Source organism: Spea bombifrons, chromosome 2 (assembly GCF_027358695.1).
Source record: "Spea bombifrons isolate aSpeBom1 chromosome 2, aSpeBom1.2.pri, whole genome shotgun sequence".
Lineage (NCBI taxonomy): Eukaryota > Metazoa > Chordata > Amphibia > Anura > Pelobatidae > Spea > Spea bombifrons.
The window spans coordinates 82,643,748-82,660,691 of record NC_071088.1 but is presented as its reverse complement, the minus strand read 5'-3'; the positions used below and the strand labels follow the sequence as shown (position 1 = coordinate 82,660,691).

Genomic DNA, 16,944 nt, shown 5'->3' with positions numbered 1-16,944 from the left:
CTGGACGCTACATGCCTCAAATTAGCACCCAAGAAGAATCTCACTTCGAGAATACAAATCTGCCGTCATTGGAAAATAGCCCAGCAGAAGTTCGAGAAGAAACAAACATTGAGATATCAGACACAGATGTGCTACAGGGTGACAACAGAATCATGCCTGAACAACCACAGGAATCTAGAAACAACCAAACTAAAAGTGGGAGATCTATCCGAAAACCAACATATCTAAATGATTATGTAGACTAATGCTCAGCACCACCAGAAGAGAGGAATTCATATTCCTTCTGGAATGGAACTATAAAGAGATCAACTTTCCCAAAAGGGAAAAGATGTATCAATATGTATGGAACCAAAGAGAGGGTTTGGTTCCAGGGGGGAAGTTTAATATGTGTTGCACTGCAGTTAACCAGGATGTAGTTAAGGGGATGAGACACATGTGCACTGAGTATAAGTTGGAGTTGAAGTTTATACAGTATGTTTTAAGAAGATCTGTTAATAAAACCATTAAACACTGCAGCTGGAGTCTGACAGCCCTGTTAATGCACAGTAACATTGAAACAAAAATGACCTGAATACCTGGGAAGCAGGGCTTCACCCAGAGGCTTCTAAAATCTTGAGTTTTCACAGCTATGAGAAACTAGTATTTTTTTTTGTTGAGAAAATAAAACTATAGAAAGTTTTAGGCATCATTAAAATGGTTTCTGGCATTCGATATGACTATAAATAAATATACTTTCATTTCATGTTATGAAACATACATACCAATTCTTTACTTTTATGCAATACCTTGTATGCTAGTTCACTAAACGTCTGTCCTGTTTGCTCCACAATATATCCCAAACGAAACACAGGGCACAATGGGTCCTTTTGTTTGTCATAGAGACATGTTTTTAGGTACTTACTGGTTACTTGCTCCACTAAATTCTGTCTGAAAAAGTAAAGAAAAAAAATATTTTTAAGAAAAAAACATGGCTCTCATTAACTAATTATATAACGTAACATACGTATAGGTTGTCATATAATTGTTATGGTAAATGATGGTCACAGTTGTAATCTGATTTCCTATTACATCAATACAACAACACTAGTACTGTAATCCTATGGATTCATGTACATTGCTGTTTTAGTGAATGGTGGAATTTACAGTGATTATATTTACAGGATTTGCCGCTGGATTGCAGTCCCAAATTCCTACCATGCATTTAAATAATGATTGTATTTATTGGGGAAGTTTGGGATAGTTACTAGCATGGAATCGATTAATATATTGGTGCCAACATGTCTAGAAGAGGAAACGCATGATAACCGATAACACCATTTGCAGACACTGGCAGGAATTCCTTCACTTTTAACAACTCTGTGGTTCTCCACCTCTTTTCATGGAATGAGGTTGTTTTTCATGGTGCTGTGACAACATCCTGAGGGAGAGGGTTTTGCAAAATGTAGTGTATGTTAGAAGAACGAGTAGAGCGTGAGAGAGTTTATGATGTAGGAAGCATGACACGTGCCTCTCCTTACAGAGGGCACCCTCTGCCCTATCTGGTACAGGGTGTGTGAGAATCAAGTTTTCCTGGAAAAGCATATTTACTCCAAGAAGTGTGGTTTGTGGGTGGGCATGGAATACCAGGGTTCGTGCTGTGTAGCCAAGCTTGCAGATGGCTACAGACCGAGAACACAGTGTATGTTTTGTGGACATCCGGCCTGTGATGACCAGGAAGCTGCAGTCGAGATTAGCTGGATTAACTGAGGCCGCTACCAATATGTACCTGGAGCCAGAAGCACAAGTGTACAGAATTCTGTCCAGGTACCAGTTGGGTCGACCTGAGGAAAAGGGAGCTTGAAGAGTCCCATGTGTAGGGATGTTTGTGTGGATGTTTTAGAAGTGTGTGCCAAGGTTCTGTATCTTAATAGCGGAGAGTAAGTGCAGTACCAGGAATTCCTGCAAGCATTTATGTGGTATCCCTTATTATTTGCCTGTATCTGTTGTCCTGTGTTCTTCTATTATGTTTTTGTTTTGTCTGGCTGGATGATTCTATACCTTGTTTTAACTCCCAGCCTACCCATGAGAAACCCTACTAGGTTGTCTTAAAAACTTGAAACCCCCGAAACCCCCCCACCCCGTTGCCAATATCGTTCGTCAATTAGTACCAGATGGAACCTCATTTTTGATTTCCTGGTTGCTAGGTATCCACTTTAGAACTGAGACAGAATATCTTTCCATTTTTATAAACATACCTTGAAATACTTAACCCCAGTAGTGTCTAACTGCTACATACACCTGTAAAGCCTAATGAACAGTCCAACTGAGACAGAGGCAGTCAACTCAGTCTATAAAGGGACTTTTTAAAAAAAAAACCAGCATCATTCTTACTGTACGTCTACATATTTTTTCTGCTCATTTTTATTTTACTTTTTTATTTTTTGCTAAAGAGTTTTACCTGTAATATTATCTCATGTTACATTTTGTGCTGTATTTAACAGTAGTTGATTTTATTTCTTAATTTTTATTTAGAATATTTTTTATTTATTTTTTATTAATTGTGTGTATACTTTTTTCTTAATGTTTAAAAGTGTATGGTTTTATCTCTATTTTATAAACTAAAATAATTTCTACATTGTCACATTATAAATTGGAAAAAAAAATACTTCATACAAACCTATTAACCCTGTGGTGAGGGAAACTGATGCTGTTTTTAATGAACAGTGTGAAGTTTTCAGCTTCTAAAAGTAAGGGGGGGCTAAAAAAAATGAAGAAATAGTGTCATTAAGGTATGCAACAGTTTTGCAGCCACCATTGTAACACCAAGCAATCTTACCATCATTGTGTGCTTCAATAGAAATATCGCACTTTTGAGATGCAATGCATTAATCGTTTGCATAGGACATTTGAAATGTACTTTCTATGTACTTAACTGAATTAGCATAAACAAGATAGGTCAAAGTAGAGCCATAATGAGTATTACATCTCATTACAAACATACAATGATTTGATGAGCTGTCTAAAAAACTAACACTAGAACCAAGTTTTTAGCAAATTATATCTTCAATTTAAAATCACTGCTTTTGTCTAGGCAGAACAAACCATCTGGGCAGCCAATTGAGATCAATGTAATTGAACAATTAGATGCAATAATGCTAAACTAGTTTTAAACATGGCATCTAGATCTCCAATTAAAGTCTAGACTGGTTACTCAATAGAGCTCAATGCTTTCTTCTTGGCTCTGTTTGATTAGGTCATATTGTAAAAGTTGAAATCACAATCTAAATAACAGTAAACTAATTGTGCAGACCCCCACCGGCTGACAGAGAATCCAGGTCTCCTGCAGAGGATCATCCTCTCTGTCAGCTGGTGGGGGTCTGCCCGATGCGCACAGACAGCCTCCGTTACTCCCCTTCACTTCCGCTGGGGCTTCTATGACGGAGGTTCACAAGACACCAGGGAGTCGGGGAGAGAGGCAGAGTGGTGTATGGGAGGGGGAGGAGGCAGAGTGGTGTATGGGAGTTGGGGAGAGAGGCAGAGTGGTGTATGGGAGGGGGAGGAGGCAGAGTGGTGTATGGGAGGGGGAGAAGGCAGAGTGGTGTATGGGAGGGGGAGGAGGCAGAGTGGTGTATGGGAGGGGGGAAGGAGGCAGAGTGGTAAATGGGAGGGGGAGGAGGCAGAGTGGTAAATGGGAGGGGGGAGGAGGCAGAGTGGTGTATGGGAGTCGGGGAGAGAGGCAGAGTGGTGTATGGGAGGAGGCAGAGTGGTGTATGGGAGGGGGCAGAGTGGTATATGGGAGGGGGAAGGAGGCAGAGTGGTTTATGGGTGAGTTATAGTGGTGTATGGGGATATAATGAATTTCAGGGAGGCAGAGTGGCATATATGGGGGAGTTAGAGTGATGTGTAGGGGGAGGTAGAGTGGTGTATGGGGAAGAGGATGTCACAGAAAGCACCAACTGAGGACAATATGGTGGCGCTTGCAGTGATGTCCTCTCCCATCTTTCAATCGGGGGAGAAGACGTCATTGCAAGGATCGCCATATTGCGAGGAAGCTTGCAACATTCTCTCTTCTGATTTGGAGAAATGAGAACATAGAAGATGAAGAATACGTGGAAGTGGTGCACAGAAGCAGTCAGCAGACATGGTAGGAAAACATTTAGAAAGAGTGAGAGAGCGAATGTCGGCACCAGGCAGTAAACTTTGTTCATAAATCAAAAATGCCCCTGGATTTCCGGCTAAACCAAAAGAGACGTTTTGTCCCATTTTTGACTGAGTAGACTCTGTTTTGAATTCTGCATTGGTTGTAAAAAAAACCAAAAAAACAGAACATCTGGAATGAAACAGATTGAAGGAAAACATACTTGGGGACATGGTGATCGTTCTCCACAGGGCACCAAGCATATATCTCACATGTTTTGTTTGTTCCATCATAAGCTGTGCAGTTTCCTGTCAAGGCACCTGTGAATCATACAACTGTTTATGTACAAAAATAATGATAAACATACATATTACTACATGCATTATAAAGAGCCCCATATAAAAATCAATTTTTTCAAGGTTTTTCAATATCACACAGCCACCAGGTTAAGCTGCAGGAGGAAAGTATTTGTTATGTAACAATTAACATGCATTTCTACCAATAGATTTATTAAGAAGTAAATAGTAAATATTTTGTCTAAATAGCAAGCTTAACCCCAAAGCGGCATTGGTTGAGCCTCCCAAATCTTCATATACAAAGAAAATTCCATGGTCTTTGGATTTTATTGAACATATAAGGACATTAATTTACAGAAGCCATAATCAATTTCAAGTAAGAGGGTTGCTAATTAAATATTTCAGTTTCCCCGTTTAGTGTTTGAAAATTATCGGGATTAGCCCATAGGTTACCATCACCAAAAACTTCCAGCTGGTATTTTTACCTGAATGACTCAATGGAGGATCATTGTATTCATCTGGTTAACATGTGGTATTGCAATAAAAAGAGATAAAAAGGCAGATTTTACCACATGCATATGGTTAATACCTTGAATTAATGTCCCTTCATTGAAGATTCGTGCTCACACCGCCCATAGTTCACAAAAATATTGTTAAAAATAGATTTAGGGAAAGCGTTATAGGAAAAAAGCTGCAAAAGGACAGCATCCACATTGTGGTCAATGTCAAATATTACACATGCCCAGATTACACATGCAAGTATATTGTGAGTACTTTAATACGCATTTTTCCAAAATAAAAAAATAAAGTCCTTATCTGACACAGAAGAGGCTGACCTCTCCCATTGCCAAACTTATTGTTGACACCGATTGGCTACTTGAAGTAGGAAGGTGCTCCAATTTAAATCAATGGTAGCGCTTTCTAACCTTGTCCCAGGAATGCTGCAGGCACTTTCCTACCTGCAGCGCTCCTGGGACAAGGCATTTAGCTGGTGGGTGGGAGAAGAGGAAAAAGTATATAGGGAAATCATGCATTTGCAAAATGGACAACATGGAAATTTAAAGGCACCAAGCAGCCATCATATGCAATAAAGTTCATTTGATAGCTGGAGTGTCCCTTTAACTCAACAGCATCACTATGCATAATGAAGAGAGAACTCCTGTGATCAAACAGGGCAAAACAATTTTCCCTAATGCATAGTTAGGTTAGAAAGATGATGTTCTACCCATTTCCTTACTATGTTTTAACAAGGCATTATACAGGTTGAATCTGGTTCCTTTTACAGTTCACTAAGATTGGACCTTCATTATCTAAAATCCAGTTGGTGAGTTGAATTCTTGATGTCCGCAAACTAGCAATGTATAATAATAATTTTTGATATAAGTTCATGCGCTAAATATATCCGCATTCTGGGCCAAACACGCAGTGATGAATGAATGAATGAATGAATGTACAGTTTTCTATAACTATATGCCAGGAATTGATAAATACCGGTACTGATACTAAGTGTTAACTTTGGCTTGAGATATATTGACATGGGTATATTCATGTGATGGTACCAAACAACAGAGCTTTTTCTCAATTCTCGCCAAAAAACAGACCAGCAAAAAAGCACCACATTCCAAGACTAACATAATACCACACCTCAAGGTTATTTCATAAAAACCGCCATTTGTCAGCAGTTAAAAAGAGCAGATACACCAGTAAACACAGTTTGGAATGTAAACCATATATGATGAACCCTGTATTACTCTATCCCATCCTCATGTTGATATATGGTATAAGAAATATGATTTTTAAACTCTATATTGAATCTGTTCTGTTTTTCTGTTTTAGATGAGTTGATGTCCTTTTGTTATGTGGCTTCTTCATGACATGCACCCTTTTACTGATGCTTAACTAGATTCATTCATGCAATAAATATGTATATGCAGCTGATGAGATTTTCGCTGCTTTCTATTTATTCTATTCAAGCTGTGTTGAGTTTTTATTTTATCATTGTGACTGTAATGTCTTAGTGAAGACATGAGAAGCCACAAAGACAAATATGAGAGCCAGTTATTTTATTGATGCCGCTTTTATTCAATTGACAATGCATGCTAACAAATAATAATACAATAATTTATATATTTTAACTATTGAACTGTTGTTGAATTTGGCAGCAGATAAAACATTCATGCCATCATATCTGCCCATTTTGATGTAAAGACAAATACCAGTCCTTGGTTCCATCTTAAATTCAGGATAACTATATACCTAGCCCATTCACAAATTTTAACTAAAAGGCCCAAAAACATCAATAATCATACTCCTTCCTTTCATATAAATACATACCTTGACTTTGACGAAATGCTTGGTCTCTACAGTCATCATTTGTTGTACATTTTGCTACTTCTGGAAGCTGCAGGAGTTGGAAGAAAATACTGTGATGTGTTATTATATTCTGGTGGGCAGCAGAAAAACTGTTAGACACAACCTGAACATTAGACAGCTGACAAAACAATGTCAATAAGCAGAGATGTTTGAGTCAGCAACAGGGAGTTAAAACAAGGGTTGCATCAGTTGCAACTAGGGGGCACGGTGCGACCCCCGCCACCCTTTCTTCCTGTCTCCTCCTACCGGTCCAAAATTGTTTAGAAAGGGACAATTCATATGTTTCACTGAGGAATTTTGCACTTAAAAAGAACAAAATAGGTCTAATTATCACTTATAAAGTGTATTGATGTATGTATGTATTTATTAAGTTATTTGCCTAATGGCTAACATGTGCAAAATACAGATGATTATTTCAATCAATGTGCAACAAATTGGACCCTGCATCTTAATAAATTAATTAATGTTTTTAAAAACTTAGGTAAAGATGGAAAGCAAGATTCATAAACCCAACTGAAATGAATGAAAGGGTGTATGTGAGAGGATACCTTTATTGTCATTAAGCGAAACAATAAAGCATCTACCATAATTTAAATACTTTAAAATCAACATATACAGTAGTAGTAGTTACCTCATTACAGTATCCCATTTGTTGATCTCGAGTAACAATGAAGTTAGTCATTACCACAAACGAGCTGTCCCCCTGTAGATTGATCAGAAATGATTTCATGTTAGGAAGCGGCAGATACACTAGCTCAAAGATGTCCCTAACTTTGATGGAATGTAAACTCCTTTCTACCCCTGCTGCTAAACTATATACACTGAGCAAGAAACTATTTTAGCACAATACAATGCTATATTGATGCCAGGTCACATATTAACTGAATAGATATTCAAAGAAAGGCACTACATTGTCAGAAAGTTACGGAAAGTAACGTAGAACAATTTAGGTTTATTATTATTATTATTATCTTTTATTTATATAGCGCCAACAGTTTACGCAGCGCTTAATACAATACATATATTCAAGGGGTATGACAAGACAAGCATTGACAGACTAAGACAAACCGATACATTTGGTGGAGAGGGCCCTGTTTGCAAGCTTACATGATTTTTTTAGACATATTTTTACTGTCATTTCCTATAGCCATAGTGGTGCAGTGGTTTCCATCATGCTCAAAACTGGCCCAGATGGTGGCCAATAATGTACTGGGATTCTGTGAGGTCATTAGTGAGGATCCAAGACTCCAACTGGCCTTTTGTCCAGGCAGGGGCAGGAATCTTTTGCGCTCCTCGATGAGAGCTGAAGACCATGTCCCTATTGCAGGTCTTTTGGCTGAAGTTGGCCATATAGTGTGACAGAAGCCACAATATGTATATTGTATAAGATAGTGTTTGCTTGGTATGAGCTAAATTCTTACATTGTTTTGTGTATTTATTGGGCATTATTATTCTAGCAGAAACCTAGGAACCTGAATGTGTATGCCTTTTATCTTCCCTTTCTGTATATATTTTTTTCTATACACATTTTGAGGTTCTGACCAAACCTTAGACTTAAACAGCCCCACCTAGCACACATGTTCCTCATTGGTAGAGCTCAGTGGGACAGGGGGATTTGGGACTACACAAACTCAAAAGCAGTTGCATTCTAATGAGTAGACCTGCCTACATGTGAAATACATGATTTCATTAAGAGAACAGATTTCTAGTTAGACTTACAAGAAATAAGCCAAGTACGCAACACTGACTTACCTGTGGTGGAAATACATAATCAGGAGCATCCCAGATCTCTGTAACATTAGGGAGTCTGGTGATCGTTATGCCCTTCATTTTTACGGAAACAGAGCTGATAATGCCATCCACGTTTTGGTATCCCTTTTCATAAAGAAACACCCAGCTAAACATATGTAAAAATAAATGGAAAAAAACATGTTAGTGTGAGTGTAGTTAACATTAGTGTGTGTGAACTATCATTGTAAAAAAAGAAAAATATTAATAAAGTACACATTATCTAAAAAAATGTTATATGAAAACCGCTTAAGTGCACTATGGATGTCCATCCTAAAAAGCTCTGCTTAGAAACCCTATTGGACGTACAGGTATGTCCTGAATTTCTCGCAGCGGCAGAGATATCCTCTTTCTGCGACACGGGAGATTGGGCTGGACAGCCTGGACTCCACCTTTTAGCAGCATCACTGTCCTCTTGCTGAACAGTAATTTGTAACAGATTCTTATAACATAATAACATAACATTTAACACTTCTTACCAGCAAATAATCCTACATGCTGTTAAAAAGCTAGAAATGCTACTATCTAGCCTATTTACAATTTACAAATCTAAATCTGAATACACAAGTGGCTAATGTGCATTTTGCTCCTGGGCTATAGCTCCGTGTTTGGTGGCATACTATAAAATGTCAACAGAAAAAAACAAGGATACCTTGATTTATCCAAATGTGTTTTTATTTATTTTTTAAATTGAAAAATACTTGAATGGGCCCCATAAAGTTGAATCGGGTCCATTCAAGTCTATAGAGAATGCAACTCATCTTCCAAACACTGGGTGCTGCTGGTGCATGGGAGTATAAATGAACGTTCCCACAAAAATAGTGGCCATTTTTCAATTCGCTGTCATTGTGTGCAGATTAATTCATTTACTTACTCTGGTCCAAAATGAGGTTGAGGGTACTTGGAGCGTTTGTGTAGGGATGCTTTGGTATTGTGTAACTGTGATGTAGTGGAAGTAGTTGTATGTAAAACAATGAAAAAGTGGGGCATGTGTACTGGATCTGGTGAAGTGTCTGGTGTGAGATTGAAGGTGTATAATTCAGGGATGGGGAATAGCTGCCACTTCCGCTGCCAACAATTCTCACTCAGAACTTTCCTTACTGAGGACTACAGATAATGTGGCCCATAGGTTGCCTACTTGTCCAGGTTTCACCCGAAGAATCCAGCTCTTGTTTCTTCTCCCATCTTTCTTCCTTTCTCTCTTGTCTCCCCTTTCATTTTTCTCTTCTTTAACTTTTCCCTTCTCCCTCTCCTTTCCCATTCCTTTTATTTTTTCTGTTCTCAATTCTCTCATTTTCTTTCTCTTTCTTTTCCCTCTTGTTTCTCTTGTCTTTCATTCCTTTATTTCATGTCTATCCTCTTTCTACACTCCAAAATCAAACCCTGTGGCCATGCCCCTGCCACATCCAGATGGAGCCTCTTAAATAAGGTCCGGGAACAGTTGGCAAATGGTGTGAACCATAGTGGTCCATGGTAGTCTGAGTGCTGAGGCTGTCAAAGCTAATAATTACAGTTCCATAGATCTGCTGTTGTAATTCTGTATAAACAATTCTATTTCTACAGCTATGTAGTTTGTTCAAGTTATTAATTCAGTGGAGGGTCTGTGGACATTGTTTATAACTGTTCTCAGATGTTATTTATAGTTTGGTAATAAAAAAAAAAAGTTAATCCATCATCAAAATAACTTGAATGTATGTTATACACAGTCGCAGTTATGACTTATGTAACATTTACTTAACTTCACTTTCAATTAATATGCGTTAGGTACTTCCACCAGTTTCCTTATTTTCTTTGACATAACAGACGCACTAAAAATATTGAAGAAGGAAATATATTTCTATATCTAACATGTGAGGATTTCTTTATCCCTTTCATTCAAATTAGCCCATAGCACTTTTAACCCCTTAAGGACAATGGGCGGTTCCTAAACCCATTGAAAACAATGCATTTTGAGCCCGTACATGTACGGGCTTTGTCATTAAGGGGTTAAAATTGGTACATGAAGGGGAACAACATGAAATATAAAATAAGCAACTATGAATAAACCCCACAAAGCCTATAAATGTGGCAAACTAGTCCTACTTTACAGGGTCCATGGGCGCTCTGGCAGCATGCAAACTGCAGGAAAGGAATTAATGGAAAACTACTAAAAGGAGCATATAAATGACCCAGATACGGTGTAATGAGTGCCTTAAGGCCTTGTTTCTTTAGGCATACCATACGATCCATCTGGAATTACAAGTTGAACATAAAAAAAGCTTCAGATATTGGACCAAAAACAGAGCAGCCCAGTGGGCATTTGTGTCCCTGTAACCCTTGCCAGCCCTTTTCTGTCAGGACCCCCTCATATTTAGGTGTGTACGTAGGGGTAAAGAATGTCTCCACTCCATAAAATTATTTGACTGCATGTCTTGTCATTACCCTAGTGGTCTAATCCGACTGCTTGTGCCCCCACGTCCCCTTATTACCTTCTATTATCATTTTCTTTTTCCAAATAATACAGGAGGAATAATGATCACTCAGTAGTCCATAAGGATAGTATGTTTCTGTCATGTACTGGAGCGGAGCCCCCGAGCGTTGTCTTCAGCACAGGCTTCCTGCAGTACTGCAGGAACTTCCATGAAGTGTGACGGGGGGTGTGCTGTGAGCTGACTTGAAGTCAGGATTTTTATATGCATTTCAGTACCCTAGTGTGGTTCTTGCTTGACACTTTTGTTTCTCTTCTTGTTGCCTTGCTCATTTTGACTGCTATAGTGATATAATATGCCTGAAGAAGAGACCTAGATAGTCTTGAAAGCTTGCAATCCATTATATGTCGGTTAGCCAATAAAGGTATCATCTTTACCAAGTTACCTCCATTGCTGCTTTGCACCTGAGCGTTAGGACATACAAAATATACATATAAACAGTCACACTAGAACACACACTAGAACACACACAAACACATACATAATCACACTTATACACATATACACTCACACAAGCACACACAAACACTCACAATAGCATATATTTTCACATACACACTTACTAAAACACAAAACGTTTTCCTAGTTGCATAGCACTGATTTAATCTATATATATTAGCAAGCTTCATAAAATAATGACAGTTAGGTAAAATAGTTTTCAATATGGGTGTATGTTAATACCTTGCTAATGATACAGTAATACATTATACTTGCATAACATATGGTATTACAATATCTTTAATTACTGTATTTCATTAATTGAAAGAAACATACTGTAGCAAACAATCAACATAAATTGCATAAAGCATTTACATTACCAAAAAAACCCCGTATATTATACAGATCCTTACACTAGTTTTATAAAGCATATCAGATGGGTTGCCTTACAAAAATCTCCTGCCAGGGAGCTTTGCCAACCATTTAGTACTGTGATCCATTGTATGGAATACTGCCAGAATGGATGTATAACACCAAACCGTCATGAGATTCTTCCTTTCACACAATACGGTATCACGGGAAAATCTATAGGTACACACGCAAACGAATTCAACCACAGCAGACAACTTTCAGCATTAAAGCTCTTCAGTGCAGCCTGTACTGTCTCTTACATCTATTGTTACATACATTATTCTTTCTTATCCTTTCCCCATTGCTCCAAAGTAATGCCCTTAAGTACTGTTGGCTCACAAAATATTGCCACTTTAGACACAATACGATGGACAGTAACTAATGCTACAACTTCTCTTAAGAAAAATGAATTAGCCTTATTGGTCCAAGAGAAGATGCACCCCCATTACTAAAATACATACTAACACTAGGGTGGCCACCTTTTATTTATGCCAATAATGGGTACCTCCGTCAACAGCTGCTTCCTAGAACAGTATAGGGGCACACTCCAAAGCACCGACTCTCCAGTCACTAATCACTAGCCGAAGCATAATGCGGGGTGAACCTGTATCCTCCTCTCTGGCAGCCGGCGAATGTCTGTGCGATGCGTGCAGGCAACTTCCGCTGCTGTCGGCACTTCCGGAGCATCGGCATAGAAGCCTCGGCGGAAGTAGCTAACATTTGTGTATGCATGGTGTATGTGATCTAAGTGATGTGACACATTAGCGATGAATTTAGTGATGTACATGGATTCATCATTAAACATTTATCTGCCTACTTAGGAAGTTGTAGCTTAACTGTATTTATTAAAATTGCCAATATCTTGTTGTTTTGTTATGCAATCAGTTTGTTTTAGAAATATTTGGAGGAAGGGATATTTTACCTTATGGAGCATAACATCTGTGGCAAGACAGAACAATCTCATTCATTTCCTGTCCTGATGTTATCTACTCCCCCTACCCTTGTAATGGTCAAATCTGGTGGACAGCGAGACACGATGGCTGCTACCAGTGGTATACACATAATGAGAGTTTCTAAAGTATATAAATTACTTGTTTTAATCTGTAATGTACCGAATAGTAAAAATATAATAATATTTGGAAAAACAAAAGATCAGCGTCAAGAGTTATCCCAAAAGGTTCAAAAGTGTTTCACTGAAGAAGTCTTGCTCACTTTTCTAATACAAAGTACATTCATTACATGAAGAAATTAAACTGTTAAATTCGAATGAAGCATAGAAACATATTGCCACATGAACACGTAAAGTATCCTGGAACCTTTAAAGATATTTTGAGTTTTTCTGTGCATTCACGGTTTGTCAGCAGACTGAATGCAAGTTCCTTTACATTCTGTGTCTAATGTTGCGTTAACATAACATAACATAACATATGCAAGTAAATTTCTTCCCCAGTTTGGTCAGAAATGGCCCATAAAATTCAATACATCTCTGATTTTTTTTAACGTTTTCTTAATTTATTAACTGCATAGGTTTTTAATGCAATCACTTCTAATAATGATAGAAGGACATACACTTTTGCAGTGTTATAGGTATTCAAGGTATGGGGATTTCCAGTACACTGAAGTGCACCTAAACTCTAATAACTTGTAATGACTGTTATTTAAATGGAGCTAATATATTCCATAGCACTGTACAATAAATTACATATATAACAAGCAATCAAATGCAGAGACAGAAGGTGTTAGGTCTTGCAGTGTGACAATCGTATAATTTCTATATTTCTAGAATAGGTAGATTAAACAGAGATCACATTCACAGACGAATGTGTATATATATATATATCTATATACCGTATTGGCTCGGATATAGGCCGCCCCCGTATATAGGCCGCACCCTAAAAGTTTGGTGCTTTTTTAAAGAAAAAGTTTTTTTCTTTAAAAAAGCACCAAAAAAAAAAACATGCTGCCACTCTGTCCCCCCCACGAGATATGCTGCCACTGTCCTCCTCCCCCCCTCCCCGAGATATGCTGCCACTGTCCTCCTCCCCCCCTCCCCGAGATATGCTGCCACTGTCCTCCTCCTTCCCCCCCCCCGAGATATGCTGCCACTGTCCTCCTCTGCCCCCGCCCCCCCGACTTACCGGAGCAGACTCCCGGGTGTCTTGTGGGGCCGGCGGGGAACATCTACGCAATACGCGTATACAACTTCCGGTGCCGGCACATCCAGCACCGGAAGTTGTATACGTGTATTGCGTAGATGTCCCCCGCCGGCTCCGCAAGACACCCGGGAGTCTGCTCCGGTAAGTCGAGGGTGGGCAGAGGTAAAACGCATCGTGCGGACGGTCCGCACGATGCGCTTAGACAACCTCCCGTGCCGGCACTCACCCTGTGGGAAGTGCTGGCAGGGGAGGCTGTCTGAGCGTATCGGGGAGTAGGATGCAGGTCCCCTGCACCGCTGCGGGGGATCTGCATCCTAACCCCGCTGCCTGCCCGGCGCCCGGGACTGCATGTCCCGGGCGTCGGGCACTAGACCCCGAATATAGGCCGCACCCCCACTTTAAAAACTTAAAGTGGGGGAAAAAAGTGCGGCCTATATTCGAGCCAATACGGTATATATATATATATATATATATATATATATATATATAATGTTCATTTTGATCTGCACCATTTCTTTACATAAAAAAAAAATAAAGTTGGGAAATTTAGTCCACCACCCCCAAGTCAGCCTATACAATAAAATTATATACATTATATAGTATTCAACTAATCACTGTTCTTAGTTTTTTGTTTATAAACATCATTTGAGTCTGTTATAGTTCATGAGATATAATATAACCATTATTCAAACAATAATTATTTGGCTTAATGTAAAACACCAAAAAGCATGTATCTTTTTGGAAATGTGAATGAATTTATCTGTATAAAGAAAAAAAAAAACATTTAAAAAATGAAACAACCAGAAAATTACATGTGCTGAAGTATCCCTTTTAACTTCTGTATTAAGTGATACTTTCAGGGGAGTTGTGACAAAAACTTTTAAGAAGTACAGGATGGAAGTTTATTTCAAAGGATGAGAAATGTTAGAACAAGAGCCACTAGAGAGCCATAGGCTTTGATGTAGTGTAAGGAAGTTTTACTTTACTGAAAGGATGTTAGATAAATGGAACCGCCTCCTAGCAGAAGTGGTAGAAGTGAGGACATTTACACGGGCTAGGCATAAAGTTATCAGACCAAGGACTGATTATAGTTTGAGACTTTACATGGGAAAGAATGGGCAAACTCTACCGGCTGAAAAGTTTTTATCTGGCATTATAGATTTAAAGAAGTTTTAAAAAAAAATGATAATGAAAATGTTTCACATTTGCAATGTGTCACAAATACTGGAACTCGTTACTTCAAACACTCTGTTTTCAATATTAGCACATTGGCATTTGTAAGTGACAACTTAATGCCTGCGTGTGTCCAACAAAACGACACATCTGCATTAGACAACATAGTAATGCTGCTGCTTGTGTCATTACTCTGCATTCCCTGCCTGGGAGGCACACAGCGCTATCTGCTTCCTCCACACTTTCATTTATATTCGAGACACTGGGCGGATACTGCACTTCTTACCCCACAATGTAGCACAGGACTCCAAACTGGATGAGCCTAAATGTCACCCCAACTTTCTTATCCCGGACCAGGACCATCCTGGGGGTGTCATATTCACAGAAGAAGTTGGCGATCTCTCTCTTGACCCTGCCTCCCATTCTGTTCACTCAACAAGACCAGGTCACCGAGAGCAGCGAGTGGTTCAACGTGTTCACGGGTGGAGTGCTTTGGTTATCTGCTAAGATCCTTGTTTGCTCTAAGGGCACTGTACAAACACGAGACAATTCCTGGATTTGGATGGCTGGGGTCAGATCATGTGCCGAGTCTCCAAGAGTTTCTGTGACAGCAAGCCTTAGAAGGTGACAGCCAGATCCTCAGAGAAGGTTAAGTAGAACGTCCAGCTATCTTCTCTAGATTGTCCTTTTCTTGGTTAGTAGGAGGAGGATATGTTATATGGGGCGTGTGCAATCAGCACCATCCAAGATCAGTGTCTCACAGTTAGGAGGAAGGTCCCTGGTATTCTGGCTAATTACAATGATATTACACATACACAGTGAATAGTTTTGTTTTAGCTTGAGGGCACTGTTATATTACTGTTATATTGTTCTTATTTTTATTTTCACAATACAAGAAAGAAAATACGTGTCCTGCAGGAAGACTGCTGGAGATCATCACTAGTGTGTTTCGACAGGTCTAAATGGCAGAGTAAAGAAATGTTACAGTATCATTATTTTCTTCTCACGTAGAGTTTACTCCAGAGGTAAATATTGAAGTAATACTTAGTATATGAATATATTCTTTATAAGTCCCTTTAAATAAACAAACCCTTTTCACTGCATGCTGAGAATAACTTATCAAAAACGAGTCATTAAAAGCAAACAGATGTGTGCCAGTTAAATCTGTTATTGCTGCTGGCTGGGACTGGTCTCTAATTCCAAAAAAGAACTTGCAGCGGACTATATAACAATGTAATTTAATAGTGACCTGGAGATCTTGAAGGTGAAGAGAATGATCTGTTGCTTTCAGCATCCAGGTTGTTGGGTATTTAGAGAACAGATTGAATGCCTCTCTGAACAGGTAGATTTTAGTGAACATTTTAAGTTTTTACAAGTAGGAGGAGAGTCTGATAAAACAGGCTTAGGTATTCCAGAATATACCGTATGTTCAGAACAAATGAGATCCATAAAATATATGCAACAAGACGTTATAAATAAAAACACACCCTTAATCAAAAAATAGCATGGATTATTGTGCAAAGAAAGCAAAAACATTTCAAAGTAAAGTATAGAATCCACCATGCCTGTGGTTAATAATAGCAAATAGTTCAAATGTGCAAGCCAAATATTGCATAGTAGCCAAAAAGTTTATTTCTATACATGATTTGGGGGTAAATTGAAACTTTCCATTAACATTTGTGTTAATTTTACAATACCTACCACCTTGCCTCAGAGTTGAACTT

General features: G+C 38.8%; 1 protein-coding gene across 4 annotated transcripts in view; it reads right to left on the bottom strand.

Moving 5' to 3' along the window:
• P2RX1 (purinergic receptor P2X 1) overlaps positions 1-15,789 on the bottom strand; it is a 29,924-nt gene extending 14,135 nt beyond the window's left edge. Inside the window, exons 1-8 of one of the 4 annotated variants that reach the window (XM_053454947.1) lie at positions 15,507-15,788; positions 8,539-8,683; positions 7,418-7,489; positions 6,748-6,814; positions 4,899-4,931; positions 4,341-4,437; positions 2,657-2,737; positions 786-927 (exon numbers count right to left, since the gene is read on the bottom strand). In XM_053454947.1, the coding sequence (XP_053310922.1) occupies positions 786-927; positions 2,657-2,737; positions 4,341-4,437; positions 4,899-4,931; positions 6,748-6,814; positions 7,418-7,489; positions 8,539-8,683; positions 15,507-15,643 (774 nt within the window). In that variant the 5' untranslated portion in view covers positions 15,644-15,788. Of the gene's footprint in view, positions 1-785; positions 928-2,656; positions 2,738-4,340; positions 4,438-4,898; positions 4,932-6,747; positions 6,815-7,417; positions 7,490-8,538; positions 8,684-15,506 lie in introns of all 4 variants that reach the window. The other 3 variants (XM_053454949.1, XM_053454948.1, XM_053454950.1) reach the window with 3 other exon arrangements.
• Between the last annotated feature and the right edge of the window lie 1,155 nt (positions 15,790-16,944).